This window comes from Mya arenaria, chromosome 13, assembly GCF_026914265.1.
Source record: "Mya arenaria isolate MELC-2E11 chromosome 13, ASM2691426v1".
NCBI lineage: Eukaryota > Metazoa > Mollusca > Bivalvia > Myida > Myidae > Mya > Mya arenaria.
In genome coordinates this window covers 24,599,923-24,622,279 of record NC_069134.1, presented here as the reverse complement: position 1 = coordinate 24,622,279, position 22,357 = coordinate 24,599,923, and the positions used below count along the sequence as shown (strand labels likewise).

The 22,357-nt window shown below is 40.8% G+C and overlaps 1 protein-coding gene across 1 annotated transcript; it reads right to left on the bottom strand.

Moving 5' to 3' along the window:
- Positions 1-387: 387 nt before the first annotated feature.
- LOC128214982 (uncharacterized) lies at positions 388-21,922 on the bottom strand. Its single transcript, XM_052921706.1, has 18 exons — positions 21,865-21,922; positions 21,607-21,662; positions 20,963-21,002; positions 20,444-20,667; positions 20,013-20,158; positions 19,575-19,696; positions 15,415-15,511; positions 14,704-14,887; positions 13,727-13,815; positions 12,393-12,517; positions 11,859-11,952; positions 11,263-11,458; positions 10,981-11,063; positions 10,215-10,342; positions 7,954-8,056; positions 5,073-5,250; positions 1,371-1,518; positions 388-1,159 (listed from the first exon to the last, which is right to left on the bottom strand). Exons 2-18 carry the CDS (start codon positions 21,649-21,651, stop codon positions 1,002-1,004), a joined length of 2,160 nt encoding a protein of 719 aa, XP_052777666.1. The 5' UTR covers positions 21,652-21,662; positions 21,865-21,922; the 3' UTR covers positions 388-1,001.
- Positions 21,923-22,357: the final 435 nt, after the last annotated feature.

The window sequence follows — 22,357 nt, the reverse complement described above, 5'->3', positions numbered from 1 at the left end:
TGTTTTAGTATCAACCTTTTTTGTGCTCATTTAATAAGCACATTGACAGCCATTATAAGCCAAAATACTGGCTTAAGGGGCCACTGGTAGTGTTTCTTGACAAAGTTATATTGAAATCTATGCCGGGCAGCAATGCAGTGTTGCTAAGGTGATTAGTGCAGAATATACACGTTCATCTCAACACAGAAGAGGTCGCGAAACGCTCTTTATACGTATGGGCTACGTCTGTTGCACGTCAAACAGGTATGCAATTTACAAGTTGAAAAGGGCAAATGTACATCAACTCTAGAAAAGTGATTCATGCAATTTTCAGTGGGTCTTTTTGTACACGTTTATAAAGAGACTTCGCGAACGTCTTTTTATTTCAACTGATTTAATCGTATTTTATTGCTTCATAATTGTACACTTTTTGACAATGCATGCAAAAGAAAACAGACAAAAAATAAATCTAAGTAACATGAAAAGCATGACATATTTTACTTTGTCAAAAGCAAAAGGGTTGGGCCGCAAGTTTTTACAACATTAGAAAACGGCCCTCCCCTAGCTTGTACACGTACGAGTGACCACCCATTCAAGTCCATGAGGTGTTTCGCAGTCACTCGTAATGTTAGTCATGCTCTCATTTGTACTGACTTTTAAGGTATAACTTATACTTAACTTATTTATATGGAGCTGACATGAAAACAGTAAAACAATAGAAACAAAGAAAAACGCAAATAAAAAATGACATTCCATTTATTACTATACTGTTATACATGTATATATGTTTAAAACTTATAGGTATGTAAAATACATGAGCACAAATTATTTCAAAATTACGTTTTTTCTTGGAAAATTTACTATCTTCTAAAAATGAATTATTTGTACTTTTTATAATAAATTAAAACACACATATAAAGGCTTGCTTTTTTATATAACATTTGGTTTTCAAAAACAGAATCAAATTACAACAGTAATGATCGAAAAATCGCCACGAGTATTACACAAATACAATCTCTGAATCAGTCTCTATAATCGTAGTCCCTCCTGTCGTCCAAACGCTTTGCGCGGTTCCGCTGTTGCCGCACAATAAACAAGGTTCCAAAAAGAACACCGAGTAGCAGCAGAAGGCCGGCAACCACGCTCACTGCCATGATAATGTCGTTCAGTTCCTTTGATTCTGAAACATTGAAACAAAATATGGAATTTGGTTAGGAATGCATGAAGAATGGCACATTTTACATAAAAAGGTATTTTATGAGTGAATTCTAAATGTCAAAATGTTTCATGTTAAATAAGTAGTCATTTTGATGAGATCAGACTACATTTATCTTGAAAAAGTATGCTTGTTTAAAATCGCCACGTAGTAAAATAAAATGGGATATTCTTACTTTCAGCGGTACGGGGTCCTTGCGTCGGTACGGGAGTAATGGTGGTGGTTGTTCGTGGAGCCGCAACAAAGGCGGCCGAGGCGCTCAAACCGTCCGGCATGTATATGCTATCAGCATATTCCGGAGTGATGACGCCCGCTTGACATCTCTGTGGGTTAACAAATGACTCAAGTTGTTTAGTTTGAATATAGCGCTGCATATGACATACTATTAAGATTTGTATTTAGAATATATCTGAGTGAAACAAACGGCCACACACAATAACGTACGGCAACACACCATACCGTACTGTCGCACACCACAACATAACGTACGACCCCACACCATAACGTCTGGCCCTACACCATAACATACGCTCATACACCATAACGTACGGCCCTACACCATAACATACGGCCCCACACCATAACGTACGGCCACACACCATAACGAACTGCCACACCACATAACGAACTGGCGCACAACATAATGTACGACAACACACCATAACGTACGGCCACACACCATAACGTACGGCAACACACTATAACGAACTGCCACACCACATAACGAACTGGCGCACAATATAACGTACGGCAACACACCATAACGTACGGCAACACAACATAACGTACGACAACACCACATAACGTACTGCCACACGACATAACGTACTGCCGTAGCACATAACGTACTGCCGCACCACATAACGTTCTGCCACACCACATATCGTTCTGCCACACCACATAACGTACTGCCACACCACATAACGTACTGCAACACACCATAACGTACTGCCACACCACATAACGTACGGCAACACCACATTACGTACTGTCGCACAACATAACGTCCTGCCACACCACATAACGTACGGCAACACCACATAACGTACTGCCACACCACATAACGTACTGCCGCACAACATAACGTACTGCCACACCACATAACGTACTGCCGCACAACATAACGTACTGCAACACCACATAACGTACTGCAACACACCATAACGTACTGCCACACCACATAACGTACGGCAACACCACATAACGTACTGCCGCACAACATAACTTACTGTCACACCACATAACGTACTGCCACACCACATAACGTACTACCGCACAACTTAACGTACGGCAACACCACATAACGTATTGCCACACCACATAACGTACTGCCACACCACATAACGTACTGCCGCACAATATAACGTATGGCAGCACCACATAACGTACGGCAACACAACATAACGTACGGCCATACACCATAACGTACGGCAACACCACATAACGTACTGCCACACCACATAACGTACTGCCGCACAACATAACGCACGGCAACACATCATAACGTACGGCAACACAACATAACGTACGGTCACACACCATAACGTAGGGCCCCAGACCATAACGTACGGTCATACAACATAACGTTTGACCAAACACCATAACGTATGACCCAACACCATACCGTACTGTCACAGATCAAAACGTACTGCCACACACCATAACGTACGGCCCCACAACATAACGTACGGCAACACATCATAACGTACGGCCCCACACCATAACATACGGCCCCACACCATAACGTAGGTCGCAAAACATAACGTACTGCCACACACCATAATGTAGGGCCCCAGACCATAACGTACGGTCACACAACATAACGTTTGACCCAACACCATACCGTACTGTCACAGATCAAAACGTACTGCCACACACCATAACGTACGGCCCAACACCATTACGTACGACAACACACCATAACGTACGGCCACACACCATAACGTACGCTCATACACCAAAACGTACGGTCACATACCATAACGTACGGCAACACACTATAACGAACTGCCACACCACATAACGAACTGGCGCACAACATAATGTACGACAACGCACCATAACGTACGGCAACACACTATAACGAACTGCCACACCACATAACGAACTGGCGCACAATATAACGTACGGCAACACACCATAACGTACGGCAACACAACATAACGTACGACAACACCACATAACGTACTGCCACACGACATAACGTACTGCCGTAGCACATAACGTACTGCCGCACCACATAACGTTCTGCCACACCATATAACGCTCTGCCACACCACATAACGTACTGCCACACCACATAACGTACTGCCACACCACATAACGTACTGCAACACACCATAACGTACTGCCACACCACATAACGTACGGCAACACCACATTACGTACTGCCACACAACATAACGTCCTGCCACACCACATAACGTACTGTCGCACCACATAACGTACGGCAACACCACATAACGTACTGCCGCACAACATAACGTACTGCCACACCACATAACGTACTGCCGCACAACATAACGTACTGCAACACCACATAACGTACTGCAACACACCATAACGTACTGCCACACCACAAAACGTACGGCAACACCACATAACGTACTGCCGCACAACATAACGTACTGTCACACCACATAACGTACTGCCACACCACATAACGTACTACCGCACAACATAACGTACGGCAACACCACATAACGTACTGCCACACCACATAACGTACCGCCACACCCCATAACGTACTGCCGCACCACATAACGTATGGCAACACCACATAACGTACGGCAACACAACATAACGTACGGCCATACACCATAACGTACGGCAACACCACATAACGTACCGCCACACCACATAACGTACTGTCGCACAACATAACGCACGGCAACACATCATAACGTACGGCAATACAACATAACGTACCACATAACGTACGGTCACACACCATAACGTACGGTCACACACCATAACGTACTGCCACACACCATAACGTACGGCCACACACAATAACGTACGGCCACACACCATAACGTACGGCCATACACCATAACGTACGGCCACACACCATAACGCACACACCATAACGTACGGTCACACACCATAACGTACGGCCACACACCATAACGTACGGCCATACACCATAACGTACGGCCACACACCATAACGTACTGCCATACACCATAACGTACGGTCACACACCATAACGTACGGCCACACACCATAACGTACTGCCACACACCATAACGTACGGTCACACACCATAACGTACGGCCACACACCATAACGTACGGTCACACACCATAACGTACGGGCACACACAATAACGTACTGCAACACACCATAACGTACTGTCACACACCATAACGTACGGCCACATACAATAACGTACGGTCACACACCATAACGTACGGCAATACACTATAACGTTCTGCCACACACCATAACGTACGGCCATACACCATAACGTACGGCCACACACAACGTACGGTCACACACCATAACGCACGGTCACACACCATAACGTACGGTCACTCACTATAACGTCCGGTCACACACCATAACGTACTGCCACATACCATAACGGATGGCTGCACATCATAAACTACAACCACACACAATAACGTACGGCCCCATCTTAAAGACGAACATACAGCAATTTCATGGGCAATAATGGTTTAGTGTTGTAAACGTGTAGAAGAGAGGAACCGGAGAGGGTGTTTACCCAGCATTTCGCGCCCTTAGATATCTGCTGCTTCAAAAATCGAGAATATTAATAGTATAAATTAAATGAAAATGTGGCATACTAAAATGGTCAATCCAGATTCTTTTACATCTTGTGCACTTGTAAATACATATTGTCAAAAATGCTCACATTAACGCAGAACGGATTGTCTTCGGTGTCGCAATAGCCAACTCTACAGTCGGTTACCGAGTCTCCTTCTGGCGCGGCGTACGTGCCACACTGTACCGTGAAAGGTTCCACGCCCGGAACCATGGTTGCGTCCCTGCACGTGTCACTAAGTGTGATCGGTGAGTTAGGGTCGCGGCACCTGTCGAGATGAACACTTGATCAATGCAATAACAAATGTTTAATTTCGTTTAGTACAATGTTCAATGAAATATCTTGAGCTTTGATATGCCCTAGTAGTCTCCAAAATAAGGTGCAGTTCATTGACACTTTCCTACTATTTGCAAATCAGCTTATGAAAGCGCACTCGCAAATCAGTTAATGAAATCACGTTCACAATGTCATTTTGCAACATAGACACTGTCGATTTGTACCACCCAAAGCGTGTCCTAAAGTTAGTAATCGGTCCGTTCTTGTGAACGTTATTTAAAATAACGATCTTATTGGTCGTCGGAAGTGAAAACCAGTTCAAGATGTACATGTAAAAAAGATTTGTGGGAGTATTATCAAACTATATGTCAAAATAGCTGAAACCTTTGGGAAGTCGACCGACAGGCCATATATGTTGCACTTTATTTGAAATCCAACGGTCGGAGTTGTGCAGTCTAAAAAAGCGCGCAATTTTGGTTGATTTTTTTTTTGTTAATTTTAACGCATTATCATGTTAAACTCATTTGACTTAAATGATGAAAGCAAAAACCCCACCAAAACTCTTGGTTTAGGTATAGATAGAAAAAAAATATTAGCCTTTATAAATGGCCACAAATTCCCCATTTAAAAAAGCGCCAAAATATAGCAAAAAGTCCTTTATCTGTAACTAAATCATCATAATTATGCACTTTTTTCACTAATGCCAAATAAGTTGAACACAATAATGCATTTCTTTCTTCTTAGAATCCTATATTGTGCTATGTACATTTGCAAACACTAGTTACACGTATAACTAGGTTGGAACGGTTTAATATGTGCACGTCAACTATGGTGCGAACGACAAATCCAACGAATACTAACGAAACGAGTCCTTGAAACTGTTGTAATCCCACAGACGATATCCACTACGACACTAAATACCCATGCTTACCTTTGCAGACCGCATCCGAGGACTTCATCGTAAACCAACACCCGTTGAAGTCGTGTCACGTCCCTTGCACTGACCCATTCCCGTCCAGGACCGGTTGGGCTGACCCAATGTATAACAACGTAACCACCCGTTCATTCACCCATTCCCGTCCAGGACCGGTTGGGCTGGCCCAATGTATAACAACGTAACCACCCGTTCACTCACCCATTCCCGTCCAGGATCGCTTGGGCTGGCCCAATGTATAACAACGTAACCACCCGTTCACTCACCCATTCCCGTCCAGGACCGGTTGGGCTGGCCCAATGTATAACAACGTAACCACCCGTTCACTCACCCATTCCCGTCCAGGACCGGTTGGGCTGGCCCAATGTATAACAACGTAACCACCCGTTCACTCACCCGTTCCCGTCCAGGACCGGTTGGGCTGGCCCAATGTGTAACAACGTAACCACCCGTTCACCCACCCGTTCCCGTCCAGGACCGGTTGGGCTGGCCCAATGTATAACAACGTAACCACCCGTTCACACACCCGTTCCCGTCCAGGACCGGTTGGGCTGGCCCAATGTATAACAACGTAACCACCCGTTCACTCACCCATTCCCGTCCAGGACCGGTTGGGCTGGCCCAATGTATAACAACGTAACCACCCGTTCACTCACCCATTCCCATCCAGGATCGCTTGGGCTGGCCCAATGTATAACAACGTGACCACCCGTTCACTCACCCATTCCCATCCAGGATCGCTTGGGCTGGCCCAATGTATAACAACGTAACCACCCGTTCACTCACCCATTCCCGTCCTGGATCGCTTGGGCTGGCCCAATGTATAACAACGTAACCTGCAGTTCACTCACCCATTCCCGTCCTGGACCGGTTGGGCTGGCCCAATGTATAACAACGTAACCACCCGTTCACTCACCCATTCCCGTCCAGGACCGGTTGGGCTGGCCCAATGTATAACAACGTAACCACCCGTTCACTCACCCATTCCCGTCCAGGACCGGTTGGGCTGGCCCAATGTATAACAACGTAACCACCCGTTCACTCACCCATTCCCGTCCAGGACCGTTTGGGCTGGCCCAATGTATAACAACGTAACCACCCGTTCACTCACCCATTCCCGTCCAGGACCGGTTGGGCTGACCCAATGTATAACAACGTAACCACCCGTTCACTCACCCATTCCCGTCCAGGACCGGTTGGGCTGGCCCAATGTATAACAACGTAACCACCCGTTCACTCACCCGTTCCCGTCCAGGACCGGTTGGGCTGGCCCAATGTGTAACAACGTAACCACCCGTTCACCCACCCGTTCCCGTCCAGGACCGGTTGGGCTGGCCCAATGTATAACAACGTAACCACCCGTTCACACACCCGTTCCCGTCCAGGACCGGTTGGGCTGGCCCAATGTATAACAACGTAACCACCCGTTCACTCACCCATTCCCGTCCAGGACCGGTTGGGCTGGCCCAATGTATAACAACCTAACCACCCGTTCACTCACCCATTCCCATCCAGGATCGCTTGGGCTGGCCCAATGTATAACAACGTGACCACCCGTTCACTCACCCATTCCCATCCAGGATCGCTTGGGCTGGCCCAATGTATAACAACGTAACCACCCGTTCACTCACCCATTCCCGTCCTGGATCGCTTGGGCTGGCCCAATGTATAACAACGTAACCTGCAGTTCACTCACCCATTCCCGTCCTGGACCGGTTGGGCTGGCCCAATGTATAACAACGTAACCACCCGTTCACTCACCCATTCCCGTCCAGGACCGGTTGGGCTGGACCACCGTTGATCTTGATAGTACAGTCATACAAGAAGGCTGCCTTGGCGCCATTGAATGCACCGGAGCCCACACCTGGAGAGTTGAGGCATATCGAATGTGTAGCACAACGTTATTGTGAATATGGGTCCTATCAAATTTTAAACGAAATAAATTCTGCTTTTGAAAGCAGGTGAAAAAATCGTATTATTTTACTTGTTAAACAAAGCTTTATTAGATAGACAAGATGGCATTCATTTGTTTTTATAATGATGTATTTTTTCATGAATCAGAACAACAGACTGATACAGAGAAGCGTCTTTTCAGAACGATAAACATATATAGTATTTCGGAGTAACCATATAACGGGATGCACATGTTTTGCCCCTTTAGTGGGTGTCGTACCCTCGCCAATTGACAAGGGCTTTCGCTTACCGCCGTAAGTGATAAAATACCGCGATATACATGTTTGTGTATTTATAATACCACATCGTCGCACCCCATAATTGAATTTCGCATCCAAGAGTCCACTTGGCGAGAAATCACAAAGACACTTGTCAGTATACATTAAAAGTTACGGGGTTAGTTGGTGACCCGATATGGAAGTGCGCAGAGCAAAGGAAACCATATCGGGTGAGAATAATATGCCATATCACGCCTCCAACATAAATGACGCAACGCCATTGGTCCTGGACTGGTCACGCGGTGACCCCATATTTTTGCATATTGGGTGACCAAATTTATATCGTTTATTTTCCGATTCCGATGAATAAATAAAACATTTAAAAATGTAAACAGGTTGTCGATGTGATATATACGTTACGGGGTTAGTAGGTGATCCGATATGGACTATACGGGGCGCCGGAAACAATATTCGGATTCGATCAACAAAAGTATTAATGTTTCTCCCGTGGTTACGTGGCTCGTGGAATATAGCTTTTGGTGCTCACCCGTTGAAATATATTACTACCTGACACTGATCGAAACAATAATTATTATCTTCTACATAGTGCATACTTTCGAACATTTAGACCCAGTTCGGAACGGTACCAAGAAAACGGAAATTAACAGTGTTATAACTTGCGGGTGAATTACAATGCTGTTTACTCTGACATCACGTGACTCGAGACTGCAGCGCTCTTGTGTAATGCACCAGTCAGTTGTAACCACGCCCCCCCCCCCCAGGTCCGGGGGTCTACCGGGGATAGCCGGGGAAATGGGCCGTGTTTTTACTTTCCAGGTGGCCCCGCAGTGCCGGGTGAATGCGGTGGTTTTGTCTTTACGCCCCAAATAACGGGGATAAAGCCTTACCTAGGGCCCTTGGATGCGGGGACATTTGGCGGGGATTTAACCAGCAGTTCGTCCCCAGAAGGCGGGGATCTTACCCGGGCTTGGCTGGACCGAAAGTCAAAGTCCTCGCTATTCCCCGGACCTGGGGGGCGTGGTTACAATTGACTGGTGCATAAGTTCAGTTATTGACCTTACACCATCGCTCGATATGCCACGCCCTCGATGACAAGGGAAGGTTACTCTGTTTATGTCCGACATTGACCAAAGATGGCCGATGCACAAAGGCGTCTCGGTCTTGGGATGTTCCTGACAATATCGGCCTAGCATACAAAAAGGTTTCTTCTTTTATCTGGCATTTAAATTAAAGACATAAAATTCTTTTCGGCGATTGAAAAAATGTTCTGATTCTATTCGTGGTAAAGTATTTCCTATGTAGTCAATTTGGAAGTTGACACTTCGAATGGAAATGCAATAGACGCCCACTGCAGCAAGGGTAAATATTCTCTATTAATCGTTAGTCTATTAAACCAAATTATTAAAGATTACTTGAACTTCCCACTTTAAACAAAATATATGTTTTTGTTTTGTAAAACTCTGTTACGTGCCGTAACTGTACGAATCTTGTCCGCGAACTTTACGGAATACATGGGGCTATTTTACCTACGATGGTTAGACAGGATATGGTGAGATAAAAAAATAAAATAAAAAGTCGGTGTCACAAATTAAGTAAAAAGTTTTAATTGCAGTCAGTATTGCCTAAAGTGACCAATAAGTTTACAAGTTTCATAATAGATAGTATATCTTCTCTGGAATATATCAAGCGTTCTATACACGCGTTGAAACAAATGAAGCGATTCCACGTATGTATTAAGTAGATGCGTAAGAAAAAAATATACAAAAAATGCTCGTGTCTAAACAACAACAACAACAACAACAACAACAACAACAACACTCAAATACGCACCTTGACCTCTTGGCGTTATCACCAACTGAAGTGCCAGTCGATCTCCCACTGTCACCAACCCGTTGTTACCAACATCATTTCCGTTGTCGTTGTTAATGTTGATGTCGATTGCCGGTGACGTTATTATACTAGTGTATATAATATATGTTGTTACACATGTAATGTCGAAAACAGAAAAACGATGGCTTAACAATTTGCTTGGTTGTAATGAACCGAAACGTGATGACAATACCAACAGAAATACAAACACACGATAAAAATGTTCTGCATTAATTGAATCATGACACGTGCACAAGTATATAGCTATATAACTTCGAACTACTGTTACAGTAGCAGTATATCTAATTCATTAATGTATATCGCTCTCTCTCTCTTTCCTTTTTTTCTTTCGAAAAGAGCATTTGAAAGAGAAAAGAATGTGCATTGTAATCTGCTGGAAGATAAGCGATCGGATGTCTATAAATAACTTTAAACAGCAAAACAATTTTAGCTCTTTCTTCATTTAATGTAATTTTGAGTGACGAACAAAGCCCCCAAAATATTAAAAAATCATACAATTTAAACAAAACTATCATCTTCAAGGGAAATAATTATCCTATAATATATGAAGGAAGTAAGTTGATCTGTTGAAAGACTAATCCGTAGGAACTGTTTAACCATATTTTCCCTATATAACTCTATAGGCACTTTCGCTACACTGGATTTGTTCAAAGTTGGCAATGTCAGGAAATTGTTAGTTTACATTATAGAAGATTGAGTTACTCACTCTAATATGGACAGGGTAAAGTCCAATCCCTGGTCACCCAGATCTTGGGCACCTCCAGGTATGTTGTTGGAGCTTCCACAACGCTGTAATCATAAGCATGGGCTGGTTTTCATGAGTGGTCTGAATTGGATCTATTAACGATGTAGCTTATCGGATAACTGGTTATAAATAACCACCAAATAGAGTGAGTACAGTCAATGATGTATGACCTATATGGGGTCTAGCCTTTTAGATTAAAACATACGGCATTATAAAATGATTGGCAAATGAAGCACTTCTTACCCCGACAGTGCAGTAGTTATGGCCAACGGCAGTACAAATTCCCGTGCGACACTTTGCCCACAGACGGAGATTTCCCACGTTCGAAATTAGAATGCGGCCCGAGTCTAGAACGTAAACGTCACTAGAGGGCACGGACAAGACTGGATTATACTCAAAGCCCGACAGCGCCGATAGCTTTGTGTTCGGAACCACGCACCTGTCAAAAGGAATATAGGGCATTTCTAGCATATATGGGAGATATTCGGCCTACCTACCGGCCAAGAAAACAGTGCCTTGAAAACAACAACAATGCGTTGGTATCTCAGATACATTCTTTTACAACAGGCCAATAGCAGGTATCACTATAAACAAATAGTGACAAGGCAATTGCATACTTTTGCTAGGTCATATTTGACAAGAAAATTTACTTTTCAAAGTATATTATTTTCCCTGACTCGTTTCTATCGTTATCAGCTGCAGAAAATAGGTTTCTTTATTTTGGCTCAATTTTGAGTACGATTGCTTTTACGATCCAATTTCACGGTATGCTATCTTAGAGCATTTTGAACATAGTGTATGAACATTCTTTAAAATATATGAATTGAACATTTCGATACCCAAAGTTGTCGATGAATTGCACGGCATTGTTAAATCCAGCATTTTCGGCATAAATACAGTTGTACGCATAAAACCCCTTGGCATTCTGTATTGCTGAAATAACAAAAAAACATACAAATAAATGTTCTCTATTATTTTTTTGAAAATATTCTTTGTAATCGTTAATAAGAATATAATTTAACTGCGGATCCTTTTGGTTGGAATCATAATTATTGGAGTAATATCAAATATTCCATTTTCACGTTATTCTATCGTTTGTGCTCACTTTTTCGCGATACCAACTCTGGTAACACGTTGTTTTGATCATTAAAGTCAAATGAGATGAACAATATAATGCATAAAAATGCATTAAGCTATATACAAGCGACATAACAATATTCCACGGTAAACATCAATGGTGGGGGGATAATTATATGCAAACAAAATGAAATGCACCAGAAATTGCCTGGTCATTCGGACAACAAGTGTGTTGTTATTGATCTCACGACTGGCAAATGAGCAAACCGGATGTGACGTAGACTGTATCATCCTACCTGCAGGTGCGTCAATTCCGTTAGGGGCGTTGTATGCCCTGAGGGAGATGAAGTCATTCACGTCCGCACTCTTAACCACGGTGGCGCCGTCTTCCGCCAGCGGAACGAGAAGCTGTGCTTGCAGACTGATAAAAGCAGAAAATCACGACACGATACTCCCGCCACAAGGAAGGTAAACACAATGTCAAGGTTGGGAACGTGGAACTTGATGCATCAATTAAGTAGACACTTGTTTTTATTGTACATAATTTTATAGCTTTGTACAGTCGAACCCCGTTAGCCCGAACTCGCTTAGCTCGATTTCCTCGTAAGCTCGAACTGGATGTAAAGGATCGATTGTTTGTACATATAGTAAGCAATCACGCTTGTGTCGAATTTCCCGAAGCTCGGAGTATTTTTGCCGGTCCCTGGGAGTTCGAGCCATAGCGGGGAGTTCGAGCCATCGCGGGGAGTTCGAGCCATCGCTGGGAGTTCGAGCCATCGCTGTGAGTTCGAGCCATCGAGGTTCGACTGTATGACATTGGAATTCGTTCTAGAGGTATATTTAGGGTATATGAAGATGTTAGGTACAACAATGAGCGATCAGGAATACTTTTTTATTTTTTATTTTGACATTTCTTATGAATCCCTGTAACGAGTCTGCCATAGTAAAAACAAATCGTCAAAAGACTCGTTGACGGCCATTAAGGTGGACTAGTAAAGATGGGAAACAAGGGTTGGGGATCAGGGGGGATAGCGGTGCGATTACAATGTGAAATAGTAGAACGGAATAAGGTGACACGTTTTTAGAAGCTCTTGTTTCGAGAGACTCTTTAACTGTTTTCGGAACGTTCTTGTTTTTAAACTGCCAATATAAATATTCAAAACTTTTAGGTTCTTCAACTTTTGGAGATCAGCTTTAACCGCATACTTGCTCCATCTTAGTAGTTGACTTTAAAGCTGCACTCTCACAGATTGAACGTTTTGACTTTTTTTTGTCAATGTTAACGAGCCAATTTTTGTGACATTCAATGGAAACCATTTATTTAAGACTGCTGACAAAAAATTATATCGCAGATTTTTATATTTAAGTTCAAAAATGATATATTATGCATTTTTCTTAACCCGTTAGTAACGGTTTAAGCCATAAAACATTAATTTTCGAACGGAAATAAGAAAATCTACGATCTGATTTTTTGTCAGTAATCTTATATCATTGGTTTGCAGATATTCATGCAAAAAATGGCTCTTTCCGAGACAAAAAATAAAAAGAGTTGTAAAAATGGTAAATCTGTGAGAGTGCAGGTTTAAGTCATTTATATCACATACTAAAACAATGTGTGAAACCTACTTACTTTTGTACTGTGAATAATGTTGAGAACGTAGAGCCAGTGTTAATTCGATTACCGTTTAAGGTTTCCCCGTTTCCGAAGGCTGAGCATCTCTGAAGCCAAATCATATCTGCTATTAACTATATCATATCTGGGACATTTACGTTTTACGGTATATTAAGTTAATATGTTATTATTTTTATATTTAAGTCTTGTGTTGGAAGTGTGTACAGCTCACATTGTATTATATAGATGTGGTGAACGTTTGAACTAAAAAGTCTAAAAGCAGCATATGTTTTAAGTATTGTCCACGGTCAAGGTCAAGGTAATATGTCACAGGCCGGGTCGAACTCGTATGGATGAAGGGAAAACATTACACACGCTTTGAATGAATATAGGGCAATTATTTAAGCTGCTCTTTCACAGATATACCGTTTTTACAACTTTTTTTTTTTTTTTTTTGAAAAGAGCATATTTTTCCGTAAATATCTGCAAACCAATTCTAAAAGATTGCTGACAAAAGATCAGATCGCAGATTTTCATATTTCCGTTCGAAAATTCATGTTTTATGGCTTAGTAACGAGAAAAATGCATGCGATATCAATTTTGAACTTAAATATAAAAATCTGCGATCTAATTTTTGTCAGCAGTCTTACATAACTGGTTTCTATGCATTTTCGCAAAAATTGGCTCGTTCCAAGACAAAAAAGAAAAAAAGTTGTCAAAACGTTCGATCTGTGAGAGTGAAGCTTTAAGGCCATGCTCATGGACTTGATTTTACGAACCATCGATACTTGATTTTACGAAACATCGGACAATGAAACATATCATGCGTAGTATAACATTTCTCGAAATACATATCTGGGTGGACCAACCCGCAACGAGGAGAATCCAGCTTTAATAACTAGAGCCATGTAACAATAAGTTCTAAGACTAAAATAAACTTAAAATTAAAAAAAAATCGTCTTATTTTGCAGATTTTTTTACGCATGTGCACTTACATTATCACACATGGAGTCATCAGGTAGGAGGCAGATGCCGACGAGACAATCAATGTATATGACCTTCTTGCCGTCCACCACAGTTGCGGTGGCATAGTTGCCGACCACCTTCAGGGCATCACCGGAAGTTGCGACAGCGACGGGGTTAGTGGACGGAGCGTAGGCGGCATTTGGTTCCCTACACCTGGAGTTTGATTATACACGAGGGTCACTCATGAAATTCCAGGACTGACCAAAAATATGCGATGATTATTATGTGTTACTCGGTTAAAAATCCCAAACACGCCCTGAATGAGGCATGGAACCTGTGTACTTATTTACTGTTTTAATGAATTAAATTGCGCATTTTAAGTTTCCGTCACAAGCCATAAGTCTTTTTGACAGAATTTGAAAAAGGCTATTGATTGCATTATAAATTCATCGGTCCGTCGGTCGGTCGGTCGATCGGTTGGTCAGTCAATGAGTAAGTCAAATATTAAATTTAATTGCTTCGTTACCGGTATTTACCAAACATATCACACATGATAAGAGAGGATTTCGAGGAATTGTACGATAATTTACATATTAACGACAACAAACATTTCTGTCTGTCTGTCTCTCTCTGTCTCTCTGTCTCTGTCTCTCTCTCTCTCTCTCTCTCTCTGTCTGTCTGTCTGTTACTATTCATATAAAATATTATCACGGAATTAGACAATAAAAAATGACGCCTACCCGTTTGAATTGATGAACAATTCTCTATTTTGTGTCCTGCCGGGGTTGGTGGAAGAGTAACAGTTGTACAGCCAGAATCCCTCTGCGTTCTCCAGAACTATATGTACAAAACTAAGTGATGGAATGTTAAATTAAGCTTGGAATCAATATTGAAAGTTCACGCTTACATTTGTTTCAACCAAAAGTTATGACTGAAAAAAGAAAGGCGTTAATTGATTATTATATCGGAAGAACAATGAAACAATAATCGCATCTTTTTTTAGTTTAGCAAAGTTGAGAACGGTATAACAGTCGCAATTGGTTGCAGCAATTTCAGACCTGTCCATTTATGGAGAACAATTCAATGCAATTCAATGGAAAGCCATTTATCGCATTTTCTGCTGATAGGCCTTTTTGATAACATTCCGAAAAAAATCGGTAAAATGTTTGTTTTATGAAAATCTGCTGATCAGCAATTTTATTTTATTCTGGTAACGAGGCATTAACTTACATTCTGCTGATAAGCAAACTAATTTCATAATACTGATAAGCATTTAAAGAATCCTGCTAAAAGGCAATTTTATTTCATTCTGCAGATAAGCCATTTCATTTAATTCTATTAAACAGACATCTATATTTCATTCTGCAAAAAAGCCATTTTTTCATTCTGCTAAACAGTTATCTTTATTTCATTCTGCAATCAGCTATTTTATTTCATTCTGCTAATCAGTTATCTTTATTTCACTCTGCGAATAAGCCAATTTATTTCATTCCGCTGATACGCAACTTTAATCGTTATATTGATAATCAAATTCTATACAATATAGATGTAAGCCATTTTATCACTTTAAAATAATAGTCCATTTTATTTCATTCTCCTCAAACGGATCTATTGCATTCTACTGATATGCCATTTAATTCCATTCTTTTCACTAGCCATTTAAACATGCCAGTGGATAGCATGCTGTTAATAAACAACTTTGGTATGCAATACTGTTTTGTATTATAACATTTAACGTTTGACCTTTAACTCTTTGGATAACAAAGCGTTAGTATGGAGCTTGATTTCTAAGTTTGTGTTTTCTACTGTCGTGTCCACCTCTTACCCTTGACAAGAGTACGTGGTTTTGATTTCTATAGGCGTCTTAGAGACACCAGTACTGGTTTCTAGCCATAACAGACTAAAGGAGATGATCATGTCAGCATATACAGATGTATTGATGTTCAGAGACATCAGTTCTGGTTTATAGCTAGAAACCGACTATAGGAGGTGATCATGTCAGCATATACAGATGTATTGGTGTTCAGAGACACCTGTACTGGTTTCTAGCCAGAAACGGACTATAGGAGGTGCTCATGTCAGCATATACAGATGTATTGGTGTTCAGAGACACCAGTTCTGGTTTATAGCTAGAAACCGACTATAGGAGGTGCTCATGTCAGCATATACAGATGAATTGGTGTTCAGAGACATCAATACTGGTTTCTAGCCAGAAACATACTAAAGGAGGTGCTCATGTCAGCATATACAGATGTATTGGTGTTCAGAGACACCAGTACTGGTTTCTAGCCAGAAACAGACTATAGGAGGTGCTCATGTCAGCATATACAGATGTATTGGTGTTCAGAGACACCAGTACTGGTTTCTAGCCAGAAACGGACTTTAGGAGGTGCACATGTCAGCATATACAGATGTATTAATGTCCAGAGACACCTGTACTGGTTTCTAGCCAGAAACAGACTAAAGGAGGTGCTCATGTCAGCATATACAGATGTATTGGTGTTCAGAGACACCAGTACTGGTTTCTAGCCAGAAACGGACTTTAGGAGGTGCACATGTCAGCACATACAGATGTATTAATGTCCAGAGACACCTGTACTGGTTTCTAGCCAGAAACGGACTATAGGAGGTGCTCATGTCAACTGATACAGATGTATTGGTGTTCAGAGACACCAGTATTAGTATTCTAGCCAGGAACGGATTATAGAAGGTGGTCATGTCAACATAAATTATACAGGTTAATTGGTGTTCAGAGACACCAGTTCTGGTTTATAGCTAGAAACCGACTATAGGAGGTGCTCATGTCAGCATATACAGATGAATTGATGTTCAGAGACATCAGTACTGGTTTCTAGCAAGAAACCGACTATAGGAGGTGATCATGTCAGCATATACAGATAAATTGGTGTTCAGAGACACCAGTTCTGGTTTATAGCTAGAAACCGACTATAGGAGGTGATCATGTCAGCATATACAGATGAATTGGTGTTCAGAGACATCAGTACTGGCTTCTAGCTAGAAACAGAATATAGAAGGTGCTCATGTCTGCATATACAGATGTATTGGTGTTCAGAGACACCAGTACTGTTTTCTAGCCAAAAACAGACTATAGGAGGTGATCATGTCAGCATATACAGATGTATTGGTGTTCAGAGACATCAGTACTGGTTTCTAGGCAGAAACAGACTATAGGAGGTGATCATGTCTGCATATACAGATGTATTGGTGTTCAGAGACACCAGAACTAGTTTCTAGCCAAAAACAGACTATAGGAGGTGTTCATGTCAGCATATACAGATGTATTGGTGTTCAGAGACACCAGTACTGGTTTCTAGCCAAAACAGACAATAGGAGGTGATCATGTCAGCATATACAGATGTATTGGTGTTCAGAGACACCAGAACTGGTTTCTAGCCAAAACAGACTATAGGAGGTGATCATGTCAGCATATACAGATGTATTGGTGTTCAGAGACACCAGAACTGGTTTCTAGGCAGTAACAGACTATAGGAGGTGATCATGTCAGCATATACAGATGTATTGGTGTTCAGAGACACCAGAACTGGTTTCTAGCCAAAACAGACTATAGGAGGTGATCATGTCGGCATATACAGATGTATTGGTGTTCAGAGACACCAGTACTGGTTTCTAGCCAAAAACAGACTATAGGAGGTGATCATGTCAGCATATACAGATGTATTGGTGTTCAGAGACACCAGTACTGGTTTCTAGCCAAAAACAGACTATAGGAGGTGATCATGTCAGCATATACAGATGTATTGGTGTTCAGAGACACCAGAACTGGTTTCTAGGTAGTAACAGACTATAGGAGGTGCTCATGTCAGCATATACAGATGTATTGGTGTTCAGAGACACCAGAACTGGTTTCTAGGCAGTAACAGACTATAGGAGGTGATCATGTCAGCATATACAGATGAATTGATGTCCAGAGACACCAGTACTGGTTTCTAGCAAGAAACACACAGACTATAAGAGGTGTTCATGTCAACATATTCAGATGTTTTGGTGTTCAGAGTAATGCTTAAGGTACTCAACCAACAAATAAGCTCATTCCCTGATAGCTCAATTAAGGGCCTTCCACATGCAAAGTCATTTGAAGGACCAAAACATAAAAAATGATCAATACATTCCTTTTTTATTTAGTTTTTAGGTTCAATATTTGGCAAGCGTATTTAATAAATATATTCGTAGCGACATAATTTATGTAGCTGTAATTAGGAGTTTACGAAGAAAGATATAATCAGATTTCTAATAAAAGATATTAATACTGGAACACTTTGACACAAAAACATAGTTTTATTGTGGACTTACTTTTCCGAAAAATTCAAATGCTGTTTGGTAAAAAAATATGATAAAATCTTCTTTCGTTAAATTTGGTCAACTCCTTATTATACAAAAAAACATGTCACAAAGGATGTATGTTTTACTCCTTAAAAAGATTGTTCCTCAAAACTAATTAAAACATGAAATTTTAGAAAGTATTAGTTTTTTGATTTCCCCAACCACTTTTGCTCTGTGGCAGGCCATTAACAATATTGCATAATGTTGATGTGTGGTGACCCCTTATTACTTCGGCATCATTTGAAAGGGGATTGCATGCTGATTATTAATAACTAAAACATAATAAATTATAATCCTCAGGAAATTCTACATTAAGTAAACACTTTTTCTTGCTTTTTTGAAATGAAGTCGGACGTAAAATTACCTATTTTGCAATCTTCTAGGGCAAAAATATTGTTTGATGTACTTTAAAAAAATAATTTGCCCCCAAAACACTTTCAGATGATAGCAAAATAATTTTGGGTCACAAGGCATCCAATATTGACGTACTTATTTGTGTGTCGGTTTCCGTAAATAAATTGGTATTATGCTAACATACTGGGCACAACGGTGGACTCCGGGTAGAGTATGGCCTCATACTGTATCAAAGAGTTCACTGCCACAGCATCAACGCCTGTGACATCGGATGGGTTGAGCGCGTTCACCCGTAGGTTCGGGACGCTGAAGGGCAAACAGGTAAGGTAAGAATTCAGTAGTACTCGCCTTAACGCCATTGTCATATTGCAATACGTCATATATATGTCGATCCTGGTGAACCATTCGGAACTCCTCGGCCATTTTTATCGTTGTTTCCGAATGTCTGGTCAACAAGCTTTTAAAACATGAAATAACTAAGATCGTAACATCCATGCCGACAAACTATTCGTTTTTAGAGTCTTTTTTTCAAAACGTCCCTGCACGACGCACGGTCTTCTCTGAAACGGATATTGAGGATTAAAAATGAATGTTAATTCTACCCTAGAATTCTTGCACTCACTCGAAGTTGATGATGGTTTCGATGTTGCCGTCCCGTTGGGAGGAGTCACAGACGACTCGCAGTAGGAACGAGTGCTGGAAGACTCCGGTTTGACCCTCGTTGTATGTAAACGCCTTGAACAGCCACGTGTAGATACCACTCGATCCCTATCCAAACGAAACGACGTTGCACGGTACAATGGAGTTACAATGTCGTTGTTGTGTTGTAGGTTTTAATTTTGGTATTGGGCGGCCCCGGAGTCGAAGCAAGACATGGTCATATTTCTATTACGTCTTAAACGGTCATTAACATAAAATTAATTACTATGGTGAACATGTGGTACCAGCATGACGTTAACATGCCGTCACTTTAAACGTACAACAGAAGTACACTAGAACCGTATTAATTGTTACAAGATATACTCACACTAAAGTACAAAACTATATTCATACCGCTGTCATGCCGCATCGATTCTGTACCGCCGAATCCGTTAGTTTGTTGACCTTGGACAACACAACAAACGGGCTAGTTTCACTTCCGCTACCCGATACGCTGCACACTTGCGTCTCGTTGATGCTGTTAACTGCGGACAGACGTACGGCCACACCATTGTCGTCACGCACGCGCAAATCCATGCGGAGCAAGTTGTTGGGTTCTTCGCTACACGTATGCGTGGCTGGGAAACAATAACACAAGTAATTTTAAATTGGTTTAAACTCTCCAATGGAACATAAACTGAAAAATATCTCATACTTATTCTGTTCTCTAACCATAAAATATTAGTATATACACATAAACTTTACAGTGCTAAATTGCTAACATGATCTGAGACAAATGTGTCATCTTTACTTGTTTATATTTATATATGTAAGCACCTCATCAAACAGTTCACGTTTTATAGTTAACAACGATGTCGTGAATGACGTTGTTAACTTGAACAAAGTTCTTAACAATCGGCCAAGTATTCTTACCCCTCAGCTGTATTGTCTGGCTTGCAACTAATGCAGTGCCCTGAAAATAAAGTGTTTTGTTAAAGCTGCACTCACACAGATTGAACGTTTTGACATTTTTTTTTTATTTTTTGTCTTAGGACCAGCCAATTTTTGCGAAAATCCATGGAAACTAGTTATAAAGGACTGCTGACAAAAAATGAGATCGCAGCTTTTTATATTTCAGTCCAAAAATTGATGTGTTATGCATTTTTCTTAAACCGTTACTAACGGTTTAAGCCATTAAACATTAATTTTCGAACGGAAATATGAACATCTGCGATCTGATCTTTTGTCAGCAATCTTATACCATTGGTTTGCAGATATTTACTCAAAAATTTGCTCTTTCCAAGACAAAAAATAAAAAAAAGTTGTAAAAATGGTAAATCTGTGAGAGTGCAGCTTTAATATTTGATGTTTGAATCATCTAAACAAAGATATTTTATATAAGTCGTATCTGCACCACAAAGGTTGTGACAATTCATTAGTTCAATTTTTTTGCAGCCTTTGGATTTGCAATATTATATGATTTTATAATTCTATGTACTTATGAGTACTTGTGTGCATATAATGTGTATCATATTATATATTATATATAAATTTTAAAACGTTGAATCTGTACATACCAACAGAAGGCAAAGCACCATCGAGAAAATCTCCTTTGCAGCCATGGCTAGATGATCTTCAAGAAAAATAAAGATGATATATTATATTATGTGTTTAACATTAAAAAATGAAAACTAACACGTCCGACATAATATCTCGACCCGTTTAAGGTTTTTTTCTTTGTTCATTTTGTAAGTAAGTTTTAAGAATTCAATTTTTAAAACAATAATTATTCGCGATATAATAAAACAAAACAAAATACGGATAATGCTTTTTACCTTTAAGAATTACGAGAAATATTCCGCCATGTATGTCATGTATGTCTCAAGCTCACTGGAGCGACCCATTTACAAAAATTCATCCGAGCGTAGATAGCTAGTTCATCGAGCCATGGCCATGGACTATTTTGAAAACATAAACTCATGCAAATAACTTTTAAATGTATTAAATCATATGTAGAACTCTTTCAAAATTTTGACAAAACTTAGATGGTCTGACTTTAAAAACATCTTAAAAGAGCTATTAAAAGGTCGATCCAAAATTATTAGTTCTTGAATGTATGGACCCGCCAATGCTGCAGTTTCCATAAACAGATGGTGCAGAATTAATAACATGCCCTGTATAAACCTTAAAAGGTTGACACCATATTTGCACAACTCATTGCACACGTTACACATCATATTATTTTGAAAATGTTTTAGCACCAAACTGTGTTCAGTTAGTCAAGGGGACACAACCAGCATTTAGCTCACCCATTTTCTTTTGCTGAAT

Bases quoted from the DNA above. Each gene is read 5' to 3' on its own strand.
- LOC128214982 (XM_052921706.1), bottom strand. From the start codon at position 21,651: ATGGCTGCAAAGGAGATTTTCTCGATGGTGCTTTGCCTTCTGTTG. The intron at 13,816-14,703 runs GTAAGTGCACAT...ATTTGGCTTCAG, and splicing joins ATGACTCCATGTGTGATAAT to AGATGCTCAGCCTTCGGAAA. The intron at 11,064-11,262 runs GTAAGAAGTGCT...TTATGATTACAG, and splicing joins ATAACTACTGCACTGTCGGG to CGTTGTGGAAGCTCCAACAA.